The sequence below is a fragment of the Agelaius phoeniceus genome, chromosome 5, assembly GCF_051311805.1.
Source record: "Agelaius phoeniceus isolate bAgePho1 chromosome 5, bAgePho1.hap1, whole genome shotgun sequence".
In the NCBI taxonomy this organism is placed as follows: domain Eukaryota; kingdom Metazoa; phylum Chordata; class Aves; order Passeriformes; family Icteridae; genus Agelaius; species Agelaius phoeniceus.
In genome coordinates this window covers 19967975-19987949 of record NC_135269.1, presented here as the reverse complement: position 1 = coordinate 19987949, position 19975 = coordinate 19967975, and the positions used below count along the sequence as shown (strand labels likewise).

Genomic DNA, 19975 nt, shown 5'->3' with positions numbered 1-19975 from the left:
GCATATTCCTTCTGCAAAAGGAATATATCTTCTCCTGCCCTTCTCAAGTAAAGGACAGTGTCCCAAGGCCTTTAAACTAAACTAGGATTTGTCCTTGACTGACACTTCTTGTGTTTCACCCTCTCACCCCTTGCTCTAATCACCACTTTCACATATTGTGGCTACAGCCCTGGTGCTGATCAGACCCTTTATCCCCACAGTATAACCAAGAAAACCTTTGAGAATTAGGCATGGCTAAACATAACTAGGTACAAACAAGGGCCCTGGGGTGCAGAGGGTTCCTCACTCACTTCCTTTACAGTCTCTTCCAGCTGCTGCCACTCCGTTATCAGCAGCCCTTTGTGGAGGGAGTTGGTGGACAGACGAGGGGACACACAATAGTTCTTACCTTGTCACCTATTCAGCATCAGAGACATTTCCTTATGAAACCTTCTTTTCCATGCTGAGGACATCCATTTCTCACTAGAGTACTCTTTTGGAATTTTTACGTAATAAAAACCAGAAGAAAAGCAGCTAAATATGTGAAAGATCTGATAAGGCTAGCCAAACTTCTATAAGCTTTCACTTCTGTTATACCTGCCAACTTCCCCAGTTGTCTTTGGAGTTTGTCCCTTGTTCATCCCATATGTACTTTTGTGTACTTCACTCATTTTAGTAATGCAGCTTTCACTGCTTATAATTAATAATGAATTTTCCTGTGTATAAGCCAGATCTCAGACAATCCTGTTACAACATGGGCTGCTGAGGGAATACTTACATGAGATATGTATTACTTAAAATAGCATTGAAGTTTGCATGCATACAAATGGCTGAAAACATGCAGGAAATATTTTTCTCACCATTTCTGGCTGCTCCCTTAAACACACTTCAGTCTGATTTTCCATTATTCTGAGACATGTGCCAAAGGACAGCTGTAAAATTTTAGGTGGCTGAAGCTCCCTATGGATGCAGAAGCAGACTCTGAGCTGAGGTAAATCAGCACAGGTCTAATGTAAGCATTGCTATGTTCATGCACAGCAGCTCAGAATCTGGCTGGAAAGCCTTAATTCCGTTAATAACTTTTCCTTGAACAGTTGCATATTTATCATTTTCAACTCTGAGTTTAACTCCTTTTCAGCTGTGTGACAAATGTACTTTCCTTGTTGACCTACAGATGAGCCATGAGGCTTAGCTAATTACAGTAACCAATCATGAATTATTAAGATAATATTCTGTTTGATGCTTCCATCTTTCAAATTCTGTTATAACTGTTGCATAGCTTTTGCTCTGTGTCTTACCATTAATAATACTTTAAAAGTAGTTATCACAGTGAACTATGTGAGACAGCCTGGGTTCACTTGCAGCATTTCCTATGTCACTTTGTGGGAACCATACATCAACAGTGTCAAAACTGTGGGTTCCTGGCTGTGAAGTGAGCAGTGAAAATATAGCAAAGATTGTTAGGATTTTCTTTTCTATCTTCCTGAAGAAAATGAATGTAAACATGAATGTAACATGCGAGTTGATATTCCTAACTACTTTAATTTTTTCTGTATTTACTGTAAGTATTTTTTATGCCTAGGACTTTAATTCAAGGAGATAAGAAAGCAGGATTTACTATTTTTTGGGCTGATGATGGTTTGGACACTGGACCAATACTTCTACAGCGAGAATGTGATGTTGGCCAAAATGATACTGTGGATGACCTGTATAACCGGTTTCTCTTCCCAGAAGGAATAAAGGCTATGGTATGTTTAACTGTACTAAATACCAGCTTTTTAAGAGGAAAAGGGCTTGAAAGTAAAGGAAAAATAGACAAAATATTGGGAAGGCAGAGGTTGTGATACTCAGCCAAATCCTAGACTTCACTGGAGCTGTGCGGCTGCCCAACAGCTGAGGATATGACCTCAGAATATTTGTTGCTGACAGCAGGCAGACCATATTCTGTTTCCACAGATGGCATGAAGTTGAATTTGTTTGGAATGTGGCTCTTTCCATACAAGACAAAATCTTTTAAAGGCTCAGCAACAGAAAAAAAATTAAGTGTGAGTTTTTTAGGAAAAAAGGGCAGTGTGGTGTTTGGGGCTCAGAGTTCCGGTGGATTGGCTTTGGGTTTTCTATGTTTGTCATTTTTTGTATGTTTTTTAAGTGAATAAAAGAAAAGGCACAAAAAATACTCAGCATTGCTCCTTAGAGATTTTTTTTTTCTCCCTTCATTTAAATGCAGAAAAATAACTTTTTGGAGAGAGAAAAAGGAAAAAGTTGAATGCATTCATACTGAGGCACATTTGTTCTGGAGAATTCAGACAGTGGCTCTGAGTTTGGTGTCTAGGTACTCCCATGAAATTCTGGAGGCTATTTCTTTTGTCAAAGAGACTCAAGGAAAAAACACACATGTTTGTTCAGGGCAGCACTGATCCCTTGGAGTTTGGAACTACTAGGTTTAAAAAATTCGAAACCAATTCACCTTGTGGCAGAAAGTCTAATGCTGTCATTCTGAAGTATGACTGAAGGAAAAAGGTGAACCAAGCTAACATTAAATCTACTTTTTCATGTAGGTGGAAGCTGTACATCTAATTGCTAATGGTAAGGCCCCTCGTATACCTCAGCCTGAAGAAGGGGCGACATATGAAGGGATCCAGAAAAAGGAAAATGCAGAGGTAGTGTGAAGTAACACCGTTTTTTTGTGCATAGTACTAGAAAAGTTATTAATTCAGATTACAGTAGCAGCAATATGAAGTTAATGTGAATTTTAACTGAGTTGTTTCCTTACCTCTTTTTCCTGGAATACCTCTTAGGATGCATATAATGGAGCCCTAGGTTAAGTTCCATTTTCCTTTCAGCAGTTACATGTATTTAGAAACTTGGTGTCCTATTTGGGATCATGTACAGGCAGCTAAGAGGCAGCTGCAATTTCAGTGCATTCTTAGTAAGCCACCACACTTGTGAATACAAAAGCGAATCAAGATCACTCTCTTTGTTTGCCAACAGGCCATATGAAATTCTCTACCAGAAATACATTTGATTTTAGGAAAAAAGTTTTGGCACCTTTCCTTCTAGTGCCAAAAAATAACACCGGCCATATAAACAACAGATAAAAATATTAATTGAATTCCCATATGAGAATTATTTTATCTAAGCATCCCTACTGCATTAGATAATCTTATTTGTGTTTGGGAAGGTGTGGTGGTGCATCCTGGCATGTCTTGATTTCCTAGATCTCCTGGGACCAACCGGCAGCAGCTTTGCACAATTGGATTCGAGGACATGATAAAGTTCCTGGAGCATGGACAACAATAAATGGACAGGTATGCTCTGAAAACCAGAAGAATATTCTTATCTATACTCCCTTTTTGACTCCTTTTTCTTATAAAATTAAAGATATCTGCATACCGGTGAATATAAATGTCTGTTACACTGGAGTAGCTCTAGTCTGATGACTTTATGTTTTGTGTGTATCTAGAACAGGGACCTAAAGAATACGCAGAACACAGTAGTTAAGAGTTTTTTAAAGCAGAATTAATTTAATTTGAAGAAAGATAAGTACAATATATGAAAAAAAAAGAGACATGGTACAAAGGTATGAAGAGTAGAACAAACTGTGCCAGTCATTTTGGGAAGCAGGTATGCATTACAGTATAATACAGCCCATGTAGAGTGGCCAACATTACAGTATGGACAGCAAAATGAAACACTGTGGGCTGCTGAAATAACAGGGTTTCATTTTAAGGAGATGTGGGCCTAGATAGTTTGCAAAAATAAATCTATGAAATTTTATAGAGTGAAGTGGTCCCTCATTCTGGGCATGCACTGTCAAAAGCTGCTCCCTTTCCTGCACTGGTTGCAGTATGCACATTGCTACAGCTCAGCTGCTTTGCAGGTTTAGGCAATTTGCAAAGTTTTACTTGTTCTGAGTTGTAAAGATCTAGAAATGTTGTAATATGTTTTCCATGTGTAGGTAATTATATTTTATTTCCATTATATTAAAGCTTCAAAACAGTATAATAAAGTTGTTAAAACTTTACAGCACACCTCTAACCTGTGAACTTTTAATTACATTTCTTTTTAGGTGGTTACTTTTTATGGGTCATCATTACTTGATGCTTCAGTGCCTGCTGGACAAGAGCTGACAATAAAAGGTGCTTCAAGACCAGGACTTGTGACAAAGAATGGTCTAGTTGTTTTTGGAAACGATGGGAAGATGGTAAGTGCTCAGTCTGGCAAACATAAACATGGATGGAATAGTTTTAGCAAGAAGGGCAAGTAGTATGGAACTGTCAAGCTAAATAAATCCAGGTGCTAACGACTGACAGCTCATTCACTTGGAGTTTTATCAATCCTCTAACATCCTATAGAGAAGACATTCATGTTGTGCTTTTCACTCAATCCATAGTAATTTCCTATATGGAGTAAAATCTGTTTTTACTAGGAGAGAATTTAAAAGACAGGTACGAGTGGCCTGTGCTAAATTGCCTGCGTCATATCAGATTTCCTGGAAGCAATTTATTTCACTTTTTCAATCACTCTATTAATGCCTAAAAACTCTTCACCCAAGGATGTGCTACCTCCCAAACGATTTAAAATCATATCCTCTCATTTTTCAGGTACTAGTGAGAAATCTGCAGCTGGAGGATGGAAAAATGATCCCTGCATCTAAATACTTCTCTGCTGATGACACAACTGCCCTGGAACTTACAGAAGAGGAGAAAAAGATTGCAGAAGATATCAGAGTAATCCCCTAAACTGCTTCAGTGGGATAGTATTCAGACAAAAGCATAACATACTTATTTTTGGCAAGGCATATCTTTTGTTTAGTCATGCAAGTAAATTTTTAATAAAATGTACTCAAAGTATATTGGGGTGAAGGTTTAGTTATTGATATTAATTTAAGTGGGGATTCACTGGTGTATTTGTCTCACTTTACAAAGTTTTCTTTCAGATACAGGTGATACAAAAACAGTCAGTGCAGGTAGTGGTAAATATCTACAAGTTATAAAGGTGGGATGAGGAAAAACAGACTGCGCTTCACCTCATAGAAGTGAGGTTTTCAACACTGGCAGACTCGGACAGTTCTTGGAATCTTTTTTTCACTGTGGTGTTCATCACTAGGATGTGCTCACATCCTAGAATGGGCCTGTTGGACAAGCTCCAGGGAGTCTCAAAACAGCCTTCTAAAAGCAAAAGGCAGCAGTTTTCTCACTGTACCTGTCTGCACTTCTTCTGCCACAACCACACACAAGGGGCTGGCTGCCAGAGGGATGGGAACAGCTGGAGCAGAGAACTCTCATAGCCAGAGAGGAACTTTCCTACCCTCTCCTGAAATCCATCCCTCTGTAATGTCAGGGGCTTAGCTGAAAGCCACATTTATCATTAAAGTTTTGTGCCGGAGCAAATGAATCATAGATGTCTTCCCTTGTGCTGATTCTGCAGCAGGGTTATTAACTTTTGGCACAAGTCAGGCAGCTTCATGTACTAATATTTTAAACCTCTGATTCAAGATTACCTTGAACCTGCTTGCCAGCAACCTAAATGCTGCCTGAAGCTATTGAAAGACTGAGAAAATTATGAAAAGAAGTATGAACTGATCAGTTGATGACACTGCCTGCTAACTGTGAAACTCAGTTATAATTTATTGAAATATTACATTACCAGTTATTGAACTGTTTATTTCTCCATCTCATGCATGCAGCTTAAACTACTTCTCAGGCTTGGCCAGGTGCCTGAAATACCATCAATCCATTCATAAAGTGCCCCAGGCTGTCCTTGCCTATACTCATGACACATTCTGTAATGCAATAGGAACTTATTATTTGGAGGATAAAGCATCTTTTAAAAATGGGCCTGAAAAGTTTTAGCATTACACCATTCAGGTTTCTTGCCTGACTGGGTAAAATTACCATGGACAAAATACTATATTTTGATCATCTAATTGTACTGAAAAATTTCTTGTCTGACATCATGTCTCTAGACTGTTTTAGACCCTCTTAAAATAACTTCATGTTTTAGAAACCTTTGAAATAATATATGTTGTAAGTACTAATACTGTGGAAAATACAGTTGGATAAATACTTTCTGCTATTAGATGATTATTCATTATTGCCTCTGTATTATTAGGCTATTTGGAAGAGAATTTTAAGCAATGTTGCTGTGATTGAGGACTCCACAGACTTCTTCAAATCTGGTGCATCGTCTATGCATGTTGTCAGGTAGGAATATTCAAAATAAGAAAATTGCAAAGCCAAAGTTAATGAAAAAAGTTGTCATGGTGCATTTAAATCAGTGGTGTTAAAAAACCTAATCCCTCTATGTTTTCCAATAACCTTAATATTCCCTTTCTTACCTTGGAAGCATGTGCAGTTCTTCTCCCTAAGTTATGAGATATTGCTGTAATCCTGCTCTTTCTACTGAAGGAAAATTCCCCTAAACTTCAGGAACATCACGCCCAGGGGAGCATGGTGATGCTCAAACCTGTCTGTGTGCAGCCACAGGTATCTCCAGACCAGGGGACTGACTGGGAACCTGAGCAAAGACCTCCCCAGAGGGAAAGAGAAACCTTTCACAGAAAGAATTGAGCCCATGCTTAAAGATGCACTGAGTTTGTCATGGCTTGGGTCACCTTGTTTGCCTTCTTTTTGCAGCACAGACCATAACATAAAACCAGCATTTTTAAACAAACTGATTATTGTGCTGGTTACCTACCAAGCTCAAAGTCCTCCATATTTTGGTTGGAGTAGTCCCAAATATTATTTTCCAATGGCATATCAATATTTTCTAGTAACTGATTTTCACAAGTTTTATTGAGAGTATTCCAGAAATGACATTTTCTTTTTCATAGCATCCACAATTAAACCAACAGATTTCAGGAAAGTGCACCATTTCTGTGCCCTTGTCAGAGAAACACACACACATATTCACATGTATGCAAACTGAGGCCCAGTTTTGATCCCTTTTGCCCTTCTAATGATTCAATTATCTGGAGAATTCTTTAATTTTTAATTAAACTTACTCCTTCTTCAAAATCTTTAGAATGCTAGAAGAGATCAAACAGAAACATTGTGGACTGCAGCTACAGAATGAAGATGTGTATATGGCCACTAAGTTTGCAGACTTTATTCAGATGGCTGTCAGAAGACTCAGAGGAGAAGACAAAGAAGAAGAGTTAGTCATTGATTATGTAAGGCCTTTAATTTTGCATCATTGCTTAATCTTTCCTGGGTTTTAGGGGAGGGCAGACAATGCATTTTATTAGACTGCTTGATGCAGTAGGAAAGCAAACTACTTGGTTATACAAACTTCTATATTTGTATATATATATTTGTATCTGGTTTCCATTACATTTTACTTCTAACAGCCACATATATAGGCTAAAACGTGTCTGGATATTGGCTGCAGATATCAAAAGCTTGTTAAGCTACATTAAAATTTTAGTTATTACAATTTTTAAATAATTTGGTTTTTATTTCACCCAGGTTTCAAAAAATATGAACAACATGACTGTGAATATGCCATACCAATGTTTCATAAATGGGAAATTTATAGATGCTGATGATGGAAAAACATATGACACTATAAATCCAGCAGATGGATCAGTAAGTAATTTCTAAATATGATTAATACCAGTTTATTTTATTGGTATTGCCTATTAAAAAGCTGAAGCATCACCTGAATATTGCTAATTCTAAAACTTAAATTTTAAAACTTTAAATTTAAAGTATAATAAATTAAACAACCCCCTGAAATAATTTCAAATTTCAGTTTACTTTACATTTTGCGTATTCTTCAATTTTTCCCATTTGAGTCAAGCTGCAAAGCAAAAATAACCTACTTCTACTTCAATTATTACATCACTTTTCACACCCAGCTGAATATTTTACCTTGATTTCATTCTTGTTTAGCTTTGCAAACAGAAATTGATGGAGTTTATTTGCTGAAGAAGTGTTTCTATTAGGATGTTTTTAGGATATTTGGTATATTTCTGTTGGCAATCAACTTCTTTCTTTTTTCACTTTTTTAATAAATCTGATACCTTAGGGTAATTTTGACACTAAAATGTCAAAATTTAAATTCCTTTAAATTCCCAGTAAGAAAAATAACTTTTCAATAGGAAAATACATACTTTTGCTCTTTAGTCCTGAACTACCCAATATTGGTTGAGCAAATCATAACAGTGAATTATATATAAGAGAAGTGATTCTGATGTGCATGTAGTTGCCATTTAATTCTGAAATAAATGAAGTCTCCTGAAATCAATGACAAAAATTTCACTATTATTAGAGGTCAGACTCTGATACTTTTCCTGAAACTCATTATAGAATGGAATGAAAGTCAAAACCATTCTGTGTTAGGATTTAAAATGTGTGTATTTAGAACACAATCATCATAAACTACTGTGTGTTTATGGTGGTTTATGATAACAGAAGCTCCATTCCTTAGAAATGGAACATGTGGGAGTTGTTTTAGCATGTTGAGATATTAGATTGTGATACCACACAAAAAGACTTTCAGCTTTTGTTGGAAGTGTAAAATCAATACCACATTGGTTTTATATATGGAAAGAGAGGGTGAGATCCAGTGGGACAATATAGTATAAGCAGGGCAACCCTGATGAAGGGAAGAAATGACAAGGAGGACTCCATTGATATCAGAAGGCTAATTAATTACTTTATTATACTATATTACATCTAAACTGAATCTGCACCAGCACTCAACTCAACTGAACAGAATCTTGTCCCTGTCTGCTGACTGACAGTCTGGACATGCACTTGGCCCTGATAGGCCAATGAAACAAAACACCATCACTTTGAGTAAATAATCTCCATATTGCATTCTACTTTTGCACAAATACAGGCGCAGCAAATGAGATAAGAGTTGTTTCTTCTTTCTCTGAGGTTCCTCGCTACAATTCCCAGAAAATATCCTTGGGAAGGTGTGTCTTGCTTTTCTCTGTGAGGAGAAACGTGGCTACAGGACAATGCACCTTACTTTGAAGAAAAAGAAAGATTAAGGAATCTGTCTCCCTGCAGTGTCCTCCAAATTCTGCCACCTCAATTGTGTCTAAACCTTTTGCAGCCCACGTGGCTTGCCCATGACAACTGCCACAGATGAGGATATTAAGTATTTTCTTATACCCAGTGTAGAAGTTTGGGAGGAAGGAGTAACATTCTGTATCCCAATATTTCTTTTTGAGCTAACACAATGCTACCTTTGCACAGGTAATAGCCAGTGTATCTTCTGCCTCTGTGGCTGATGTTGACAAGGCAGTGGCAGCAGCGAAGGAGGCTTTTGAAAATGGTGAATGGGGGAGGATGAATGCGAGGGAAAGAGGGCGACTCATGTACAGGTATGTACAAGACAGCTTGCATTTGTTTCATTTCCTCAAATCTTGTTTTGTTTCTCTGAAGAATTGTTGTATACATTTTCTGAAGGTGATGGATGTTCATAACTCCACTGTCAGAGGATCCAGACTAGCCATCTTTTCACCCCCTGATTGATTTCAGTGCAGCAGCCTCAGCTCTTAGCCTGCCAACCTTTCTTGTGTCAGAGAAGAACTTGTGGTCTCTCACTGCTGCCAACCTTTCATTATTATTTATGAATGGAAGCAAAGAATTTGAGCAAAATATATTTTAAATACTTGATGTCTTCATTTCATCTACATGAGTTTCATTGCAAAGATTGAGAATTCCCTTGTAAACCCCCATCCTTCCATATAAGTGAGGCTAAGCTTTAAAAACCGTCTGTGTGAGTTAGGTAGGCAGAGATTTGACCTTGCTAAGCCTGCCTGCATGTGCACTCCATACAGTAAATATACACCTTCATTGCCACTAATTTTGAAGTAGACTGTAACTGATGCTAGATTTTTCCAGGATCACATGCCAGCAGCTGGCTAAAGAGCCACTGTAGGAGATGTGTTATGGTCTGCAGAGAAAGAACTGTCCTGTGCAGGAATTTTCTAAGCTAATTCAAACATTTACCTGAGATACTTCTATCTCTTTTTTGTATCTGTCTCACTGTGTCTAGTTAATGCCTGGTTCTTATTTTTGGCCGTGTTGCTGTTGGTTCAGAAGATAAGCAGAGGTTTTGTTGAATTAATGCTATTTTAATGGTGAGCTTTGATTCTTGAAGGGGTAGAGGTGATCTTAGAAAGATGGCAATGCTGATTAGATAGTGTGAGCATGACACAGGAGGCAGCTAATAAAACCCCAAGTATTATAGATTCTCCATATGCAGTACGATGCTTCTCCCAAAGCAGAGGGAGAACACTGTCTTGCAAACTTCAGGTGACTAGAAGCATCAGAGCTTCCCTATAAAGAAAACCTCTTTTGTGGGCTATATAAAAAGCTTTCAATGCTTTTTCAGGTCTAAACATGCAAATGAATGAGCAGATATGAGTAAAGAAGCTACTTTTTCAGGTTGCTTCTCCTGAAAAAATGCCACATGTTTTATAAGACATTGCAGGAATCTTAGCAAAAAAGAATGAAAGCAAAGCAAAACATTATTATTAACTATGTGACCAGGCCATGGAAAAATGCCTGCAGGACTCTTGCAAAGTTAGTAGTCATCACAAGAGAAAATGGGCAAGTCAGAGCTGAACATTAAATACTTATGTTTTTCATAAGTGTACACATATTCAAGGCATGCATAAACTTGTGTTTAATTTGTATCAGGAATGTAGAGTACTTGAGAGACAAAGTTAACTCTGACCTAAAGAGAAAATTTTAAGGTGTGAAAACTCCTGCTCTGTTTTAGACTTGGAAGATTTGCAAGAATAGCTATATTAGGTATAGAAAAATACAGTTCCCTTACACTGGGCTGGTTATCCCTGGATTAAAAGCTTTGCTTAGGGAACTCATTCTTTAGGATAAAACACCAGAGTGTTTATGTTGCAAACCATTCCCAGTGGATAAAAGCTATCTCTGGACCACCTTAATTGAAATAAGGCCCCTTGTTCTCAGGCCTCTGTTCAAACTGGAGATTTTGAGTGCTGAACCAAAGAGAATGTGTGTGCCATTAAAGCTCCTAGCTCTGCTGCTTTGTCTTAAGGAATCATTAATAGAAAATATTAAGCACACTTTATATGGAACCTTCTCCTTTGTCCCTCACATGCCCAAATCCATTCTCTTACACAACACTGCCAACGCCGTGACCTGTATCTGGGTCTCCAAGATACACTTAAAAGAGGTACTAAAAGAACATTTTCCCACATCTATGCAAATGCTTTAAATGGTCAGAATTTACATAATGGAAAAATTTCACAAGTTTCACACCCAGTTTTGCATACTCTTTACAGGATCAAAAATGCACTTTTCTTAAGCTCTTAAAATTATGTGGGAGCACTGGTTATATATCTGAGTACCAAATCACAGAGGGAAGTTGAAGAAAAACATTAATGCATGTGAGACAGGGGACACTAAACTAACAGTAGTGCCTCATAAGTACAGGTATCAATCTGTGCAGATGTATTTTTGAGACACTGATAGTTATTATCAATTTAGTAATACTTACTATGGTCTTACTTACACCTTAAGTGAGTTTGCACAGTTCATGTTTTCATTCAGTCTCTACTACAGCCAATGTGAAGACATTTGCAGAGTAATGGGCAATTGTTCAATCCTTCACTGATATTAAGGAGCTGTGCCTCCACCTCCAAATTTAGTGGCAATGCTATTTTGATTATGCTTCTCTGCCACACCTAATATAATTTTAGATGTCATTTCCTATAATGCAGATTTTTAACATTTTTATTAAAGACTTGCAGATCTGATGGAAGAACATCAAGAGGAGTTAGCGACAATAGAGTCTATTGACTCAGGAGCTGTCTACACTTTAGCTCTGAAGACTCATATTGGAATGTCTGTGCAAACATTCAGATACTTTGCTGGATGGTGTGACAAAATTCAGGCAAGTGAATATATACAGGAAATGATCAATGGCAGTGCTTCTCTACACTTCTTTTTTGTTGTTATTCTTCTGAAACAGTGCCAAAAATTAGTAAAAGGAAAAATTTACTGAGGAATCAAAAACTAAAGCAAAATTAGAATTTTACCTAGAATGGGTCTCTCTGTCAATACAAAAGGAAAGTCCACCTCCATCTGGAGAATATGGATTTAGACTGTGGCTCTAAATAGTGAAGAAATCAGCTGAGGTGTCACAGTGGATATACTTGCTTGGTCAGCTCTTGGTTATTCATGAAGCAGAATGTCACTGTGCTTATTAAGCAGGTAAGTGCAGAGACTTGAGCTTTGCTGCAGTCTGACCAAGGCTGGTGAGTTTGCTTGATGGCAGAACGTGTGGCACACGTTCAAGAACATTTCTTCCAGTATCTTTGAGACCAATCAAGAATATCATCCAGCTTTTTTTTTTTGTTCATCAGACCCTTGATTTATGTTCTCCCATACTTTTTTTTAATCTGTGCTGTTATTTCACCCAGCTGACAATCAGGACTTGATTACAATATCTACAATAGGAAATCATACAGTAGAAGCATCTGTGCCCCTTTCCCTCATGCAAAAATGCTTGTGGTTTTGAAGCTTACTCTGTAGCTTTCTGAAACATACTTACATGGCAAATATATTTGTAATAAAAGTTATAAATCAATATGAAGATTTGTCCCTCCTTCGTCTTTTAGGGTGCTACAATTCCAATTAACCAGGCCCGGCCAAACCATAATCTAACATTCACCAAGAAAGAACCAATCGGGTGAGTGTCACTTTTTCTTCTTAGTGACAGATTTGACATGAAGAAAAGCCATTGAAAAGCTGCCATCAAATATGTAATCTTTCCCTGTTTTTCTCTACCTGAAGTGTCTGTGCAATTATTATCCCCTGGAATTACCCACTGATGATGCTTGCATGGAAGAGCGCAGCATGCTTGGCTGCAGGTAACACCCTTGTACTCAAACCAGCTCAGGTAAGAACAAAAAGAAATATACAGATGGCCCAGATGCCCCTGTTCAGGCAGAATGATTTAGGCAATATAGCAGATTTCACTCACAGATTGATCTGTCATATGTTGACTGTGTCATATATTTGAAAGTGCATTTGTAATAATACAAACTGCCATGGTGATAAAAAGTATTGATTGACTCCAATTCTGCTCTGGTGCTAATCTCATTTTCAAGAATTAATTATTTTCCGTAAACCATCACTTCTAATATGCCAATACAGGTGAATATTGTATCAAAACTAAGATGCATTGAATGTAAAAGGTATCATCATGCATTTGATTAAGACAGGAGACCTAATCTAAATGTTTCTACTTAGGTCACACCTCTGACTTCCTTGAAGTTTGCAGAACTCTCAGCTAAAGCTGGATTTCCTAAGGGCGTTATAAATATTCTGCCTGGTTCAGGTAAAACTTGAACTCTTTATTTTTCTGGGAGAGGTCATGCTAAAACTGGTGAAATTCTTCACCTTTTTGAAGCTCTATTACATAGGTCTTTTCACAGGTACTAGGCTTGCATCTTTTCATGCAGTGATTTCATATGTTTCCAGAAGAGAATTGGAAAAATCTGGCTTTAGTTAGTGGTAGGAGCTGTCAGCCTACACCCTTTAAAATTTCACACAATTGACATAAACACTCTGGAAAAGAATGTATTACAGAGAAACATGTTCACTTAATTGTGAAGCTTATTCATAGTCATAGGAATAAAGTTGCAAATATAAATAGAAATGTGATACTATATTTGATTGTGGTGTAAGCTCCTTCTCAGCAGCTCCAGTGCTGCTGCTGGAATAGTAAAAATTGTCCATGTACCATCCAGTTACACTGCTTTCCTCACTCTGATAGGTGGCTTAGTGGGACAGCACCTCTCTGAACATCCAGATGTTCGCAAAGTCGGATTCACTGGTTCAACACCAACTGGTAAACAGATCATGAAGAGGTACTCTCAGCAAATGAATCATAAATAAACCCTACTTAGTCTGGTTCTGAAGTACCTTACTAGATATGCTGTGCATGTAGCAGTAATGAAAAAGCATAACTGTATATGGTTGTTTACCCCTATGTAGAATTCTGTTAAGTCACTACTGGACAGTAGAGGTTTATACATTTTCACTAGTTATGATTCAAAGGAAATAATTGAAAAATATATTAAAAATTGGGTTTATATTACTATTTTGGGTTTATATTACTATTTTTATTTTTTTACAGTGCAGCTGCTAACCTGAAGAAAGTTTCTCTGGAACTTGGTGGCAAATCACCATTGATCATATTCAGTGACTGTGAACTTGACAGAGCTGTAAAAATGGTAATGTTACTTTGAAGTAAAATTTATTCAAAGTCTTTGTGTACATCCTCACAGTACTGCCATATTCTTCTTGACTTGACAAAAAAAATACCAGGGATCCTTTACATGAAAAACCTTGAGGTCTGTTAGAAAACAGTCATATTTCTTTATGCTAGCACAATTTAACTGTCCATGCTGCCCCAAAAAGGCAATACTACAAGAAATATACATTATCAATTACAACAAAACAAAGAATTGAGCTCTGTATTGCCATATAGTTTTTAGTTCATCAATCGATCAATCAATCAATCAATCAATCATGCATCAATTATCAATCATAATAATTCACCTTCCCTACCAGCCATATTGTGTTCAAAGTTCATAAATAAGATGTTGCATTGGTAATATCCTTTAACATAAAGCATTAAACCTATGGGGTCACAAACACTGCGTACAACCTAAGGGAACAGAATGGAGACTGAACAAAATGCATATAAATATTTATGGTTTTTTCCTGATCAGGGTATGGGAGCAGTGTATTTCAACAAAGGAGAAAACTGCATTGCAGCTGGCAGGCTGTTTGTGGAAGAATCAATTCATGATGAGTTTGTTAGAAAAGTGGTAAGATATTCAAGGACTAAAGTTTAAGCATATGTTTTACTGTGGCAGAAGGATCCACTAGTTTTATACACACTTGTGTTTCTTATTTTCAATGACCCATTTTCTCATTATTGCTTATGATAGACAGTGATGCTTCTCAGGGACCTCTTACATGGTTAAAAGGAAGCATTGAAGGGAGATATTTGTACCAGTAATACACAGATAAGTGGCAGTTAAATAGATATTGTACCTTCAGTGAAAATTCATATTTGACTAGGAAAATAAGATTACAAATAATTACTGAACTCAGGTCAATGTGATTGAAGAAGGCTTCTGTAAAGTCAAAAAAAGGAATATAGGAAGCATAGCTAGAATAATACAAAGGTCGCTATTAAAAAATGCAAAAGTCCCCATGTTGTGGCACTGGAGAATTCATTTATTTTGCTTAAGAACAGGAAATGTCTGTCCTAAGTCATTTACCACTGGTAAAAGTTAACATTTTACATGCCTATCTTAATAGCAGAAGATAATACACACATGAACAAAGCATCAAAAACTTTAGGAAGTTATTAGAGATTATGAAACAAAAGACAAAGCCTAATTATAAAAAGGGAAAAGCATTATATCTAGGAATCCAGTATTTTCTTAGATTCCATCTTCCTAGCACCAAAGACAGCATTCCTAATTTCTGGTCACTTTAATATTGCTGTGTTATGTAACTTCATTTTAATTGGGTAACCCATAGGTTGAAGAAATAAAAAAGATGAAAATTGGCGACCCACTTGACAGATCTACAGATCATGGTCCACAAAATCACAAGGCACATTTGGAAAAGCTGCTGCAATACTGTGAAACTGGAGTAAAAGAAGGAGCCACTCTAGTGTATGGAGGAAGACAAGTACGTAGACCAGGTAAAAGGCTTTCCAGAGATATTTAGAACTTTTACACTTTAAACAAGAGCGGTCACGATTGTCTCAGCTGTATTTTGTGGAGTTGCAGTATTGTGGGAACAGTACCAGGTAAGCCCATGATACTACAGAGCTTTCAAATCTCATATTATGAGAAGCTGTGCAAATAAAGTATGAGATCTTTATTTAGATCTTACAATCCATCTTCTTGTCGGGTAGCAAGAAAAACAGTGGCCTCTGTGATTTGCTGTAACCTTGTCTTCCTGCTGTCAGATAACAGGGTCTTCCCCCAAGAAGTCACCTGGGCTGTGGCACGCAGACCTCCCAGCCTGGCAGGGAACAGCACACGTTATCACTGATGTAGAGGCTGTTCTTTTACCCTTTTGTCTGCTATTTCTCTTGAAGTGCATGCATTTCCATTCATACTTCATTCGTAATTATTTTCTGTTTCAAGTTGCAAGTTATTTACGACCTCAAAGCATGGGACAGAAATGGCCTGGACAACAGCAAACCCTTAAGCACTTTTACCATGCTCAAAACCATGCTCTATCCTCTCTTTAGGTTTCTTCATGGAACCCACTGTATTCACAGATGTTGAAGACCATATGTATATTGCCCAGGAAGAATCCTTTGGTCCTGTGATGGTCATCTCTAAATTTAAAAATGGGTATGTTCTCGTCTGGTTACTGTATTTTCACCCAAAGTGAAGAAGTAATAGCATACACAGTAGTTTGTAAAATCTTGTTAGACCAATCTGAATACCTAGTATTTAGTGAAACGTTTTAGTGAAGTTTGAGTGGTAATTGCAACAGCTTGATAAAATTACAAAATGTGTATTTTTCCCAGTGGAATTACTTATTTTTCCTGTTATAGAAGACTGCAGTGTTGTGTATTGTGTAACACTGGCACATTACTGTTGCAAATGAAAATTCCTCTATATATTTTGTAAACTGTATTTTCTAATCTCTTTAATTCTGGATCATAAGAATTATTTAGCATACAAATGAGATTAAAACACTACATAGAAACTTCACATAAATATTTCCATCAGGTTTCATCTTCTGCAGTTTGATAATAAAGTTAAGAATCGGCCATGTAGATAACCTTTCACATCCATAAATTCTGTAGTCTTAAGGAACTGCATTGAATTTTTTAAAGTTTTAAACTACTATTGATTTTTGAAGCTGTATGGAGATGAGATGCAGATAGAAAATAGCACTCTGGAAATAGTCTGAAAAGTTATGTCTTGATAGCAGCTTAAATTCCAGCTTTTATTCTGCATTAACTTGTAAAGCTGGACACAATTTTAGCAAACTGATTCATCATCTGCTTTACCAGGCATTTTTGTATTGCTCTAATTCCCAAGTTGTACAGTAGCAACATTTCCCAAGGCATTTCTCAGTGTAGATACTAACCTTTGAAAAGTGAAGTTACGAGCTTCATGACCTTGAAACAAGGGTGTGAACTGCCATGGATCTGTCAGATTGACACACAGATCTGTCCTTAATAAGTCATCTTTTAAAAAGCTCGCTGGAGAAGAAAGGCCATGGGAAAAGTTGCTTCAATGACACTGAAGGTAGAAGGCTGCTAACACTTGTTTATTTTACCTAGTTGCAATTAAATAATTTATTTCCCCCACAGGGATGTCGATGGAGTATTGCAACGGGCAAATGCCACAGAATATGGCTTAGCTTCAGGAGTTTTCACAAAAGACATAAACAAAGCTCTCTACATCAGTGAAAAGCTAGAAGCTGGGACAGTTTTTATTAACACTTACAACAAAACTGATGTGGCAGCGCCATTTGGTGGATTTAAACTGTCTGGCTTTGGGAAAGATTTAGGTAAGTTGTCCCCTTCCCTCATTTATTGTCTCAAGAGTCCTAATCAATGAAAGAATTACAATCCCAATTCCTCTCCCTCCCTAAATATTCCCACTTCAATACCTCCCATTCATCATTTCCTGTACATTTGTTAAATAACACAGAATATTCCTCTCCAACTGCTCTGAGAGCAAACAAATAAATTACAGCTTTTAGAGCTCTGTACAGGCTACAAAAGGCTGTCAAGTAACAATGGTATTGGCCAAAATATTAGTTCCTTCAGAGAGAATGCTAATTTAGGTTTCTCCTCTAGGTAAGAGCATGGGAAACTTTTTGTAGCTTAAAATGTCACCAAAATTTGTCAACAGACTCAGAAAAAGATGCATTAAAAAACACTCTCTTTTCAAAATAACTTTCTAGAAAAGTGAAGTCCACTCTGTCAAAGAAGCTTTGCAAGTCTGGACAGATCAAGCTTCAGGGCAGAAAAAAAAGGAAAATCAAATTTCATTCACACAACAGATTTTTGCTTTTGGAATCTTCAAAGACATTTCCTGAAAACAAAATGAGTGATGATGTCAGGGAAAAAAAGATTACTGATTTTCACACAGCTTCTCTATCTCTGACCTTTAATAGAGGAGAACCAAATTCATAAATACAGCTATGAGTCCCCAGTGGCCATCTAAAGACTGCTGCTGCTTGGGGAGCTGCTTGTAAAGTCCAGTTCCTTTTTCTTCCACATCTGTTGGGTCTAGCCCCTTGTCAAACCAGGCTTGTAAATCACAGTGGGAAGGTAATTAGTTTTCACTGTTCCTTAAGGACTCAAATATTGGCTACAGTGTTTCAAATTTTTCCATAATAAAAATTACAGTCTGACACAATTCATTTAGCTGCTGTTCTAACAGGTGAATATTGTGCTTGTACAGGTGAAGAGGCTCTTCATGAATATCTCAGAACCAAAGCCATCACTGTAGAATATTAAAGTAACAACTTCACTTGGGAAGCAGTTTGAATCTTGATTACCACATGAAGCGCTTGATACCACACCTAGGATATGCTGTCTGCAGTGCTACAACCAAAAAAACAAATACTCATTCCACGGATAAGTTTCTACAAATTAGGTCCAGATTTTAGTCTGACAGACAATGGCTTTTGGAAGTCACCCTGAAGTTATTTAAATTATGTAGCAGCAACAGCTGGTAGCACAATTTCCCCCCATCCTCCCCCCACCAAAGCCCCCCCCAAGAATATGGTTCAGTTTCTGTTTTTTAAATAGAACTGAAGAATAAGTTCTCGCACACCTACTTCATATTTCTGTGACATAATGTTTACATGATCATTTTAAATCCTTAGTCATTAGGCTTCCAAAGTTGAACTAGAATATACTGATTATGCCATTTTTGCTATAAACCAGTTCAGGTTTTATGGTAGCAATGAAACGCTCTGCTCTGGTGACTTTTCAGCAGTACAGAAAATCTTTGTGCCATAAGAAGTAAATCAATGCAAGGAAGTGCACTTACTATGATCTTTGTATAGTACATACAGAGTTCAATATTGGTGTTAAACTATGCATATCAAGCTAAAGTTACTGAAAATATTTTCTACCTTTTTGTTGATACAGAATGTGTGATCTGCCTGCAGTTTGAAAGGTGGTTACATTAATGGATTAAAATCACATTTTGTGTCTGCACATGGACTGTAAACACTGTTTCATACTGTATGATTATTACTTTGTATTTCACACTTTTGAGTTCTTTTTAATCTCTGGGAAAATGCCTTGTTAAATGACCAAGATCAGATGTTGGTTTTCAAACTTTTTTCAGTTTGGAAGAAATTTTCTATAGATTGAGACCTTATTTAACTAAGCCTTTTAAGACTCCTTGCTCTTAGAATGCAAAAACACCCGAAGTTCATTTATCTGTGGGCTGCTATTAAAGGTAGCAGTCTGATTCTTTGATCCCCATCCTTCCCCTTCACTAAAATATTCCGTGGTTTAATCAGTAAAACATCTTATATTTAAGCCACATTGTAAAAGAAAGACTAGAATCTCTGTTATTTCTTACCACAAATACTACAGAAACAGGTATTAAAACTAGAACTTTAAGTACAGGATTCAAAATAAATTCTATAGATAACTGCAGATTTCAAGTCATGACATTAAGTTTAATATTTGAGCAAATACAGTATAGAAAACTTTACTTTAATGGTGTAGAAAATACAATGTTCCTTTAAGAAACAATGACATCCAGGAGCATGACAGATTCTTCTGAAATGCAGACTGATCTATGAAGTAAATGTAATAGCCCAAACCATTGTATTTGATCAATCTGAGGTAAATAAAATGGGACACATTTTCACTGATTCTGGTTTCACAATTGTGTCAAACCAACTTAAGTACAGGCCAAAAGAAAATTCACCTTTTCATCCTTCTGTCAGTAACAAAATGG

The 19975-nt window shown here is 37.0% G+C and overlaps 1 protein-coding gene across 1 annotated transcript in view; it reads left to right on the top strand.

Annotated features, from left to right (window-relative positions):
• The window catches only part of ALDH1L2 (aldehyde dehydrogenase 1 family member L2), a 29930-nt gene extending 10041 nt beyond the window's left edge, over window positions 1-19889 (top strand). Inside the window, 20 exon segments of the mRNA XM_054631421.2 lie at window positions 1562-1727; window positions 2538-2639; window positions 3198-3287; window positions 4049-4183; window positions 4584-4709; window positions 6094-6185; window positions 7006-7153; window positions 7449-7568; window positions 9192-9319; window positions 11727-11877; window positions 12605-12675; window positions 12780-12885; window positions 13239-13326; window positions 13765-13858; window positions 14128-14224; window positions 14726-14824; window positions 15549-15714; window positions 16273-16378; window positions 17353-17552; window positions 18455-19889. Of these exon segments, the coding sequence (XP_054487396.1) occupies window positions 1562-1727; window positions 2538-2639; window positions 3198-3287; window positions 4049-4183; window positions 4584-4709; window positions 6094-6185; window positions 7006-7153; window positions 7449-7568; window positions 9192-9319; window positions 11727-11877; window positions 12605-12675; window positions 12780-12885; window positions 13239-13326; window positions 13765-13858; window positions 14128-14224; window positions 14726-14824; window positions 15549-15714; window positions 16273-16378; window positions 17353-17552; window positions 18455-18510 (2341 nt within the window). The 3' untranslated portion in view covers window positions 18511-19889.
• The last annotated feature ends 86 nt before the right edge of the window (window positions 19890-19975 follow it).